The sequence below is a fragment of the Grammomys surdaster genome, unplaced genomic scaffold (genome assembly GCF_004785775.1).
Source record: "Grammomys surdaster isolate TR1022 unplaced genomic scaffold, NIH_TR_1.0 374, whole genome shotgun sequence".
NCBI lineage: Eukaryota > Metazoa > Chordata > Mammalia > Rodentia > Muridae > Grammomys > Grammomys surdaster.
In genome coordinates, this window is record NW_021604793.1 from 56134 (window position 1) to 68045 (window position 11912).

General features: G+C 49.3%; 1 protein-coding gene across 1 annotated transcript; it reads right to left on the reverse strand.

Moving 5' to 3' along the window:
* Positions 1–590: 590 nt before the first annotated feature.
* Krt74 (keratin 74) lies at positions 591–8610 on the reverse strand. The gene is made up of 9 exons (XM_028781100.1): positions 8146–8610; positions 7162–7376; positions 6397–6457; positions 5841–5936; positions 5472–5636; positions 3906–4031; positions 1743–1963; positions 1328–1362; positions 591–781 (listed from the first exon to the last, which is right to left on the reverse strand). The coding sequence occupies exons 1-9, from the start codon at positions 8608–8610 to the stop codon at positions 591–593; spliced, it is 1575 nt and encodes a 524-aa protein (XP_028636933.1).
* Between the last annotated feature and the right edge of the window lie 3302 nt (positions 8611–11912).

Below are 11912 nucleotides of genomic sequence, written 5' to 3' on the forward strand. Positions count from 1 at the left end.
CAGGGTTCCTGACAACCTGCCTCGTAATAGGTGCTTGGCAGGTGGAAGTAGCCATTCTTGCTAATAAAGGTGGTGGTACAGGTGGTAAGGAGCCCTGTTCTCTTCCACATAGCTCTGTGAATAGGGCCTCATCAGGAGACCTGCAAACATGTATGCTTTCTCCTCAACAATCTACAATGGTCTCACTAATAGGACAGAAAAAGGATGCTGAAAATTCCACCCCTTCTAAAAAGGTCAGAAAACCTAGACAATTGAGAACACGACCTCAATGTCACCCTTTTCTCTCCACCACCTTCCTTTTCCCTCTCTGGAAGAGTCTCCTTATCATGGCCTCCTTAGCTCAAGAAGTCAATGGTGGCTTGAGTTTCTAAACCCTCCTGCCGGCTGAAGGTACAAAAAGTCAGAAGCCTGCATGGGACCCACCAACACAGGAAGACTGACCGTGTCGATCAGAACTTAAAGGAGAGAGTGGGTAGTCAAATGTACTAGAAACAGTCCTTAAACTCAGGGATGGTGGTTTCAAGTGACACAGTCATCTCTGAACAGTAGCAAAGGCATTCCTTCTCCAGACACTGAGGGGAGTGGAGTTCTCAAGTGGTATTCCTGGCCAGGGTACAACCAGCAACAGTTCTCTTGTCCCGGGTGTCCCTGAGGTCTGCTCTTGATCCTCTGGTCTTGGCCTGGCTGTTTCGAGGGGTGCCAACTGCATTGCCAGCCTCAGAGTCAGAGATCATGGAGCTTGGATGATAGCCGTAGGAGCCATAACTGCTGCTGATGACAGCTGTGCAGACAAAGAGACAAAAGCAGATGTTTGTCAGCAAGTGACAGCCATGGCAACTACCATCTCTGAGGAGGACCTGCCTAATACTGTGATCATCCTCAGAAGTCAATACAAATTGCCAATGCAGTGAATGAGGGCTTGCTATGTGCTAAACTGTATGGGGACCACACAGAATAGTCATGCTGCCTGACATCTTCGGTATCCTGGGAAAGCAACCATTCCCAAGCTGTTCTCTAGACAAGGGTACCCCAGGATAGGACAACAAAAAGAGATGGGTGTGAATTTTAATCACTTTTTCCTGGGGACAAGTGTGGGAAATGTTGCTCTGGTGCAGAGAACTTTCTCAGGCCAACAAAAACCCATAGGTGAAGTAAAACTATGGTTGGCAGTGAATCTCTGTATCCCAGGGACCTTGGCCTCAAGCATCTCTGTATACCAGGGCCTCTGGCCTTAAGCATCACTGCATCCCAGGGTCCCTGGCTTCCCACATCTCTATATCCCAGGGCCCCTGGCTTCCTCAGCCCAACCCATCTCTAGGATACTCACAGACACTCACGGAGGATGGGTTCTCACCAGACATCCTGCAATACAGAAGGTTAAAGGATAAGATCACTCAGGCGGCTGAGACCGGAGGAGTTTGAGGCCAGTCTGGACTATAGAGAAAGACCCTGTTTCTTTCTTTGACCAACACATGAAGATTCAAATCTCCCATCCTATAGATGGCATGATCTACTGGGACCATACTGCTAGCATACATCAATCTGTCTGTCCTCACAGCTCCATTTGTATCACCACGGAGTCACCTGTGCATATGGCTGGCCACGGTCATCACCCGGCAGCCAAACCACAGCCACCCTCTCTCACAATGTTTGCTCAGTTTCCTGCTCCCGAATGTTCCCTTGGCCTGAGAAGCCATAGGTGTTTCTCCCTTGGCACCATGGTGTGGCCCTCCAGGTCCCACCTGCACTCCTCGCCCTCCAGCAGCTTGCGGTAGGTGGCAATCTCCACATCCAGTGACAGCTTCAGGCCCATGAGCTCCTGGTATTCACGGATCATCTGGGCCAGCTCCTCCTTGGCCTGCTGAAGGGCTCCCTCCAGCTCATTCAGCTTGGCCTGGGCATCCTTGAGGGCACAGTCCCCTCTCTGCTCAGCGTCAGCGATGGCCTTCTCCAGATTGGAACACTGGGGGAATAAAAAAAAAAACAGACTGTTAAGATATAAAATATAACCTAGATCATGCCAGTCGTGATTGTTAATATTATTAACTTGATAGAATTGTCTAGGAGGCAAGGCTCTGGTTGTCCCTATTATGAATTGTCTTGATTAGGTTGGTTCAAGTGGGAAGACCCATCCTAAACGTAGGCAGTAACCTAGACTTAGGTCCTGGACCACCTCTGGAAGAAGAAAGCTAACTGAGCTCAAAATTCATCGTCCTCTGTTTCCTAACTATAGATGCAACTAGGCAGTCTGCCATGATGGACTCTCATGGCCAAAGTAAGTCCTTTGCCCCTTTCAGTTACTTCTGTCAGGTATTTGATTAAGACAGTGGTAGAGTAACACAGCAGCCCAAGGGTCCCACTTTCCTTACTTTTGAAAAATATGTGTGCATGTATATGTGTGAGTGTGGTGTATGTGTGGTGTATGCACACACGTGTACAGGTGTCCATACCCGTATGTATACAGAGGCCAGAGGAGACACTTGGAGCCTGATCTGTCAGCCTCTGTATTATCTCACTGAACTTATAACTAAGCTGGATGCCAGCAGGCTCCATTTCCCCACCACAGTGCTAGGGTTGCATGTAGGTATGTAACCAAACTAGTTTTTTATGTATATTCTAGGGACATGGCTACAGGTCCTCAAGCAGTATAGCTTTTACCTTCTCAGACATCACCCAGGCCACAACCTTAAACATTCATCTGCAATGAATGCAGACCCAGGTCTGGCCCTGGCTCTGTAGCTCCGTCCTGTACCTTGCAGGTTTCTGCTGCAGGGAACCTTTGTGTCTGTTGCACCAAGACAGTGTGGCTGGAGCCCTCCTGCTCTCTGTAGACTCTCTAGACTCCCTGCCTGCTCCCATGCATGACCTGATAGGCAAGGCAACCTTCCCTTAAAATAGCCTAACTTACAGCCCTGGATGATGGACTCTGAGGAAGTCCCCAAGGCTGCTATAATTTCAAGGGCTAAACGGGAGGGTGTTTCTGATGGAGTCTGTAAACCAGCCCACCATAGAGTCTTACAGGCGTACCTGTGACCCGGTCCTCCATAACACATGAGGTCCTGGGGATACAGGGAGAAGTGTCTATAACAACCCATTGTTAACTGTGCTGATGTGGTTCCTCAGAGAGTCCCTGAGAGGAACACCCACACACATGCACACACACACACACACACACACACACACACACACACAACATTTAAGAATTGCTATCTTCAGGTGAGACTAGTACAAATAAGAGTCCTATGGCATAGATGGGAGAATCCAGAAACTTCATCCGCTGCTACACTCTTCCACCAGGGCCCTGCCCCAGAATGAGGAAAAGAATGCAAGGTGGCCATAGAAGGCCCTGTCTTGCCCCATGCATCCAGACACCTGGGAGAAGGCCTGGTCTCAGAGGGACACACACAAAAGTCACAGGACAGGTATGTTGGACACAGAAATAACTGAGCGCAAGGATACCTGGAACACCACTACTCTAATCCTACCCTGATAATGAAGAGCTGGAGGATGGGGTAAGGGCAAGTCTCTGCCTCTTTCCTGCCCGGCTACCTAATGGGCACCATGGGTAAGCCAGAAATAGATGGTGTCTTCTCCATTCTCATACAGGGTGAGAAAGAGGCCTGTGGTTGTCCCTGGGACTCCCACGCCCCCGAGGGAGACCTGGTTCTCCCTCCATGGCATAGGTCTCTTATTTATACTAGTCTCACCTGAAGACAGCATTTCTTAAATGTTGTGTTAGTGTGTGTGTGTGTGTGTGTGTGTGTGTGTTCCTCTCAGAGACCCTCTGAGGAACCACATCAACACAGTTAACAATGGGTTGTTGTTATAGACACTTCTCCCTGGAAAAGTGGAGTTTCCACCACACATGTGGAACTTTGCCGTTTGTTCTCTGGTTTCCTGCCCACCTGCTTCTTCTCGTGCGCGATGTCACAGCGGATCCTCTGGATAAGCCGGTTCAGCTCCAACATCTCATTCCTGGTATGATTTAGGCTGTCCCCATGGCAGCCAACTGCCAGCTGCAGCTCCTGGATCTAGTGTCCCAGAGGCAGGAAGATGGTGATAAGACAAGACACTGAGTGGCTCGGGGGGAGCACACCTATCCCAGGGACCTTGAGGTGAATCTCAAGTGAAGGTGGTGAAGCCAGAACCCAGGTGCCCTTCCAGCTCTGATCAAGAAAACCCCCTGACCCCATCATAGGCGGAACCTGCGTATGGCCCTCCCTCCAGGGTTGCTTCCTGTCCTGAGACTTTCCCAGGGTAAACAGGATGTAGTTCCCACTCATAAGCACTCTCCAATGTGAGAATTCTGACCCCCTCTTTGTTCATCATCCAGTATTCAGAGAAGTGTCTTCTAGAGGCCCCACTTGGCTCTGGCACTGGCATCGGATGCAGCGGTGAGTGGGGCAGCCCAGCTCTTCTGAGGCTCACACTCTCTCTCAACACTTTCCCAGCACAGGTCAGAGAAGAAGGAAGTCCGGGGACAGGTGTGTCTTTAGAAGAGGTTACAGGTAGGACTTGGGTGAGGTACTGTGTCCAACACTTCAGGGTGGAAAAAGTATCATGCTCGTGGACACAGAACGAGGGACAGGAGGGGGTTTGACATTGAACTACACTCACCATCCTTTCTTGATGGTACTATAGTTTAAATTTGGACTGTCCCCCAAAGGCCCATATGTTACTAGCTTGGGTTACAGCTTGCCACTATTAGATGGTAAGTCCTAGTAAAAAGTTTAGGTCACTGAGGACAAACCCTCAAAGGAGATCTTGACCTCCTGAGGGACCTGAGGCACCCTACCACTCTCTCCTTTCTTCTCTGCTCCCTGGATGCTGAGAAGTGAGCTGCCCTCTCTGACACGAGTTCTCATCACAGTGTACTGCTCTTCCCCAAGACCAAGAATCTCCAAATGGAAACCTCTACAACCAAGGATCAAACAAACCTCCCTGCTCACCAGCTGATTTAAACCTCCTCTGCTCATCAGCTGGTTTTCCTCACTATTTTGTTTCAGAAATAGAAAGTTGATACATCTGGGCTTTCATGACTGAAGATGGGGGTTTAAAGGAGGAGCGTCTGAAGTGTCTTAGCTCACCACCTAACCTATCACTCGGAATGCTTTTAGAATTCCAACTTGCTGTTGGAGGACTACCGACACACTCATGCATAGCAGAAGGGAGCTCAGGGCTTTCTCTTCTCTCCCCACCTGGCTCCAGCTTGTATCTGCCATCCCTGTGTCATGTACCCCCATCCCTGTAAATGCATCTGCATTAGAAGGGGAACACTTCAGTCTATGCTTCCTGAAGGACTCACTGTCCCTCTCCATTGGATTTACCCATCCATACTCATTTGATGGCACTGCTGAGAACACCTTCTGGACAGATTGCCACTGGTCCTGGGCTGTAACCAGCTCTCACTCAGTATTTCTATGACCTTTCCCAAGAAGGAAAGAGGTTTCCCCCTCCCCCACCAGCTTCACCTTGGTCTGGTACAACGCCTTAGCTTCGGCCTTGCTCTTTAGGGCAGTCTCCTCATAGTGAGCACGGACTTCAGCAATGATACCATCGAGGTCCAGATCTCGATTGTTGTCCATGGACAGGATGACAGAGGTCTCACTGACATGAGTCTGGAGCTGGGCAATCTCCTAGATTGTGGACGGAAACAGGATCAGCATTCTCAGATCCTCTCCTCTTCTCCATCAGGCTCCTGTGGTCTCTGACAGAGTTGATCACACTTATCTGTGCAAGCACCTTTATCTAATGTGGTCTTAAGTCCCACCCACTGATGTCTCTTTGGGAAAGTATCAGCTGGATTGAGGCAGAACAGAGGGAGAGAGGTGTGTCCTCACCACATCGTACAGACACTTGAGAAATTTGATGTCTTTTTCCAGAGAGTCCACTTTGGCTTGAAGTTCCACCTTGACCATGTAGGCTGCATCTGCCTCCTGCCAAGAGGTCCCATGACATCATTAATACATCCATCCCCCATCCCACCAATCACCCTGCCTCTGCTGCTGCTCTGTCCTGCAGCCATCTGACTTGCATCTGTCCAGTCACTTGACATCAGTTTTTCACTAACTGAACTTTTGGGAACAGAGGAAGGGAACACGAAGCCAGTCTTCCTTAGTTTCGCCTACAGAGGTGCTTGCCTTTCCTCAAGCCACACAGGAAGACTAAGCTGAGCCACATCCTCCCAGTGTCCCCACAGGGATTCTCTCCTGTTTCTTCCTATCCAATTTCTGGCTGCACGCCCTTCCTCTCTAACTTGCTGGAAGCTATAACTCTGGTCCCAACCAAATTCAGCCCCTATGCCCTCTCCAGGTGTCATAGATGAAGTCCTGAATGGAGTTGCTTAGGATACAGGCACAGGAGGGACCAGAACCCATGGGTGGTCTCTGATCTCACCTTCTTAAGCAGCACAAACTCGTTCTCAGCCACTGTACTTTGGGTAATCTCAACCTCATATCTGTGGTAGAAGAGAGAGATGGCAGCGGTTTTGTCTGTCAGGTAACTTCCTTTTTCTACTAATGGGGCAAGCCCTGTGGCTGCTGGGATCTCTGGCTACCATGATTTGAGTGTTACATGTACCCCCACAGACTCATATGTTTGAGCACTTGGTCCCCAGCACGTGGTACTGTTTTGAAGGTTGTGGAAGCTTCTAATCATGGCCAATATATGACTGACAGCCATATAGCTGGAGGGGTAGGGCTGTGGAGTTAAAAGCTTGACCCTATTTCTAGCCTCAGCTCTCTGCCCTTTGCTTGGCAGCATGAAACAAGCCACTGCCACAAGGTTGCCATCACTGTGGAGCTACCAGCTGCTGTGCCTTCCCTGATAAGAAGGACTGTATCTCCTCAAACCATGAGCCAAAGTAAACTTCTCCTTCCTTACATTGTTTCCTGTCAGGCATTGGTAACAGTAACCAGAAAAGTAACTGATATGCCAGCTGTAAGTAAGAAGTCTTAGATTCCCTCATTATATCCCAGGAAAATACTCAAATGCCTACATAGAATCCCTAACCAGCAACTAAGTATCCAAAGGGCCTGTGAGCCCAGGAACTCCTACCTATCACAGGGTAGGTACCTCCCCCATAGCCAGAGACCGCATTACCTGACCTCCTGACCCTGGAGCTTTGGTCTATGACCCAGGAACTTTTAGTGGCCTGCTCACCTTTTCTTGTAGTCCTCTGCCACATCCCTCATGTTCCTCAGGTCTGAGTCCAGCCGCACCCTTTCGCCAGCCAGCATCTCTAGCTGTTTGCGAAGGCTGCTGATGTGGGCCTCATAAACAGGCTCCAGGCTCCTCCTGCAGTTGCTCAGGTCCAGCTTCTGGAGCAGCTCCCACTTGGTCTGCAGCACCTGGTTCTGCTGCTCCAGGAAGCGCACCTGGAACCCAAACCCACAGCCACCTGAACCACACAGATATCGTGCCCCACAGACATACACCATTGACTTCCCAAGAGAAGAGAGGTTTTGTAAAAATCCTATGGGTTGAGCTCTGACTGTCCACCCTCAGATATCATTAACAAGTGCTCTTTCCCCAGGGATCAGTAACAAGTTCTCCTTCCTGGTCTTCTGAATTAGCAGTCACTGCACACTAATTGGATGCAGCATCCTAATTTCTTCTGTTGCCTGACTGAACCCAGGAGACATTCTCCCTTGCATCTAACTGTACCTTTTGTACTGTGAACTCTGCCCTCTGGATTGTGCTCAATTCTCTCAGCTGTTCACATTCTTTTTTAAAAAAAAAAAAACTTGAAGACACCTTCCACTATTGGACCTTCAGGAACTCAACACTTCCCTAAAAAAAAAAAGAAAAAAGCTACCTCTATCCAGTTTCCCCAACTTTTCTCTAAAATTCTCCAAGAAGACAACCTTCATTTGCCCTCCCCAATTTCCGAGCAGCTTGTAAACTGTTCTCTTCTCCTTGTGTAGAGGGACCCCACCCAGGCCCTGTCCCATCAATCCATCCACATGTATCTGTCATTCATCCATCTATCCATCCATTATCCACCCATCTATCCATCCATCCATCCTTCCTTCCATCCTTTCATCCATCCTTCCATCCTTCCATCTATCCATCCATCTATCCATATTGCACAGGAAACAGGAGAACTGCTCCTGATATGACACCACGTCTTCCTGTAATACTCACCTTGTCGATGAAAGAGGCGAACTTGTCGTTCAGAGTCTTGATCTGCTCCCGCTCCTGTGCACGCACCTTCTGGATCTCAGGATCCACCTCCACATTCAGAGGAGCCAGGAGGCTCTTATTGACTGTGACATGGTGAATGCCCCCAGGCAGACACACCAATGGACAAGTGGACCCCGGGGCCACACTGCCAAACATGCTGTTGGCAAAGCCACTGGCTCGACCCCCTCCATACCCATGTACAAAGCTATGCCCTGAGCCCTGAGCACTGCCACCTGCCACATTGAAGGAAGTATGCCGATTCCCTCCAAGACTGTAAAGGCTCCTGCTGCTGCCTCTAGCCCCAGTCCTGTGGCCAGCTGCGTGGCAAGAAGCCACACTGCCCATGGGTTTCCTTGGCACCACTGCAGAAAGCACACTGAAGTCACCCTTGTCATTGGACGACCTGACGTTCAGTTGCCGACTCATGGTAGAGCAGTTCGTGTGCTGGAGCTGGAGAAAGACAATAATGGGGCACAAGAGAGCTGCTTCCTTTTATCCCCACTGAGCCCATAGCACCGGAAAAGGGCGTCTCTCCACTTTCTCCTTCCCCTTCTGAAGGGCTAGGGCAATTTGCAGAGCATAGATCTCCAGGCCTTTGAGCAACAGAGTCCTTTTGATAGAGAGTGGAATATGCTGCCCTTGCACGCTACAGTGGTCTAATTTGGACTTTATCTGGTCCCTAATTAGGGACCTGCAGAGTTATCCCCTTCAGCGATCTCTTAGCTTTATTTTTCCAGTGATGCTTCCTTCCTGCTTATCTACCAACAAGGCACTGGGTAAATGCCTGCCTCATCCCTGGAGGGGTCCTCCGAACACTCAGGATTCCCCTTTAAGTTCATTTCCTGTCATTTAACCTTCTTGAGGAATGGGATACTAAGAAGGAAGATGACTCTGTCTTCACAGATCTAGCTTGGTCAAAAAGAAGGTCCATGGATTCGCCATTTGGGTTATGCTAAGGACCACAGCTGTCCAGCAATAAACAGGCCCCAAGACAGGATAGGCATGAGAGCCAATGTCAATTTGACCCCACGTGAGCACTGTGTGGGCTTTCTGTGTTTGGCAGGGAGTATCTAGCTTATGTTACTTCAAAGATGTTCTCTCAACAGTGAGAAGCTTCTCAAGCAGCTGCCATTTTGCCCTCTGGAATTTTCTCTCCTGGATGAGGGTGTCTGTCTGTCCTGAGAGCTCAGGTAGGACTGGACAGTAGCCAACCTCTAGCTGGGTTAGAGCACATCCTGACTAAAGTTAGTCAAAGGTAAGGATTCCTAGGTCTCACTCCTGGGCTCCCGGGCACCATTCTGCCAATTCCCTGATCTCTTCCAGAAACTGCTTGGTTTTAGTATAGAAGATATCAGCCTATGGGATGTCAGGAGACCTGGTGGGATGGGATCTTTCTGAAGAATCTCAGAACCAAGTATCTGGCAGCCATCCCAGTCCAGGGTACTATACACTGCCCATGAGCACACTGGGAAGGTTTGACAAAGCTCTGATCAGGCAAAGGGCAGAAGAATCCATCCCCTGGGGAGAGGGTTATGGGGAGGAAAAGGCAAGCCTGGAAGAGAGGAGCAGAGAGACAGAGCAACCTCAGAGGACCACCCCAGGAGTGGTTTTCACATCAGCCCTGAAGCAGTGAGTCTTCCCTCTCAGAGGCGCTGCATCTTACTGTCCCTCGCAGAGCCTGGCCCCAAGACACAGGGGACACAACAGAAGTGGTGGCTTTGACTGTGGTTTTCTAGGCCAGATTGAAAAGGTAGCAGAGTCTAACTTTGCTTCCTTTCTGATATGGAAATGTTAATAAACTTTGTAAGGTCCTTGACCCAGAATGACCATTATATGTCCCTGGACTAGAAAGCAGAGTCTATTCCAAGAACTGAGTCCAGGCTGAGGTCCTGGAGTAACTGACAAGCTCTGTGAACAGTGAGCCAAGATGCACTGAGGAGGAGGGGCTGATTTTGATGGTGTTTTAGGGATGTCCGGAAGACTGGACTCATGAGTAGCAATGCTCACCATAGGGGCTGGCCTAGACTAGCAAGGGCTGATCAATGGCGTATAGTAGCAGGCACGATGATGGTAACAGTAAGACCTGTTGCTGTTGTGATGGTAGTATGAAAGGAAGAGTCAGTGTGTGTATCTCCCTCCGTATGTATGAGGATTATACCAAGTGCTATACATCAGACTTTAATTATTTAAAGACATGATCTCCCTTTCTGTGTAGCTGAAGATAGAGCAGGAACTTGAGATCTTCCTACTGCACCTCGACACATGCTAGGATTGCAGACCTGTGCCACACTTGACAAGGGAAAGCTAATTTAATTCCATGCATTACTGCTTACTTACAGTTGTGGAAACAGAGGTTTAGAGACATTGCCCCAGATCACTCAGCTAGTAAGTCAGAGATGGTCCTCAAGTTCAAGTGTGTCTCTTTTCCCTACCTGCTACATCATGTGGCCGACATAACAGCTGAAGGCCAAGACAGAGATTTCTGATGTGTGTGGCAGGCACTGCAGAATGGTATGAGGGAAAGGGGTGTTTGCAATGGAGCCAGGGCTCCCATCGGGGGGGAACCCAAGATTGGACATCATCCTCATGTTCAGAGCAAACAGTGGCCAAAGCAGTGATGAGCAGATGGGAGGAAAAGACCCACCTTCATATTAGGGGCTAGTTGGGAATTTTTAGAACCCCTGTGCTTGCTTCTTATCTCCAACTCCAAAAGGAAAATACACCGCACTCCAACTGAGATTCCCTAGGATGAGTCAAAGCAAGCAGGTGCATCACCAGGCAGAGCAAGAACTCTGGTAGGAGAGCTAGACTTCTTACTGGGGCCCGCCAAAATGGAGCCCCAGCAAAGCAGTGCATGCTGGAGAAGACGTGGGGGTACACAGCGGCAGATTTCCAGGTGTCAGTGAACATGCTGCACAAGAGATATGTGTCAACAAAGTGCTTAGCCAGAAAACCACATATACCATCTCCCCAAGGCCCACAGACCATCAAGGAAGAAGGGAGCAGAAAGATTTTAACAGTGAGAGGTCGGAGAGAACCAAAGAAAAGCAGTGCCTTCTGGGTATGACAGGAACTCCGGGCAGCTGCAGTTTCTGCACAGGATCAAGTCTGTCAACATTCTAGTTTGGGGTGGGAAGGGGATCGTAAGCACAAACTCTTAAATAAGAGCTACGGGTAACTGAGTTTCTGGGGCCCGTCCAGAGATATTCAGGTTTCTTCAAGGGTGTGGGTCCCGATAGGTCGTCTGTGCTCCAGTGAATGGCCCCACCCCCAGGAGTACATAGGCAGTCAATTGTTACAAAACGGAGTTGTTATAAAAACAACATGACTTTAAGTTTCCGGGTAGGGATGGGAAGGTAGGTCAGGGAGGAGTTAGGGGTGAATACTATCAACACATTGTATAAAAATCTCAAAGAATTAATTTTTAAGAAGAAAGAAAGGTAAAGGGACACACATACACACACACAGACACACACACACACACACTTCATAGCAGCAGACTGTAGGGGACTAGGAAGGGGCTCTGGGGCTCTGGAACCCTTCTTGTTCATTCTCAAAGAAGTCCTGAGGGTCCCTATGCACAGCCCCTGCCTGGGGTGGCCAACAAGAGTGTCATGGCGGCCACTGTGGTGACTATGACAGTGAAACAGAAGGCAGAAGGGACATCAGTGGTGCGACTGAGCTCACTTTGGGCCATTGGCTCCTTCCCTGTCTGGGATAAATAGATC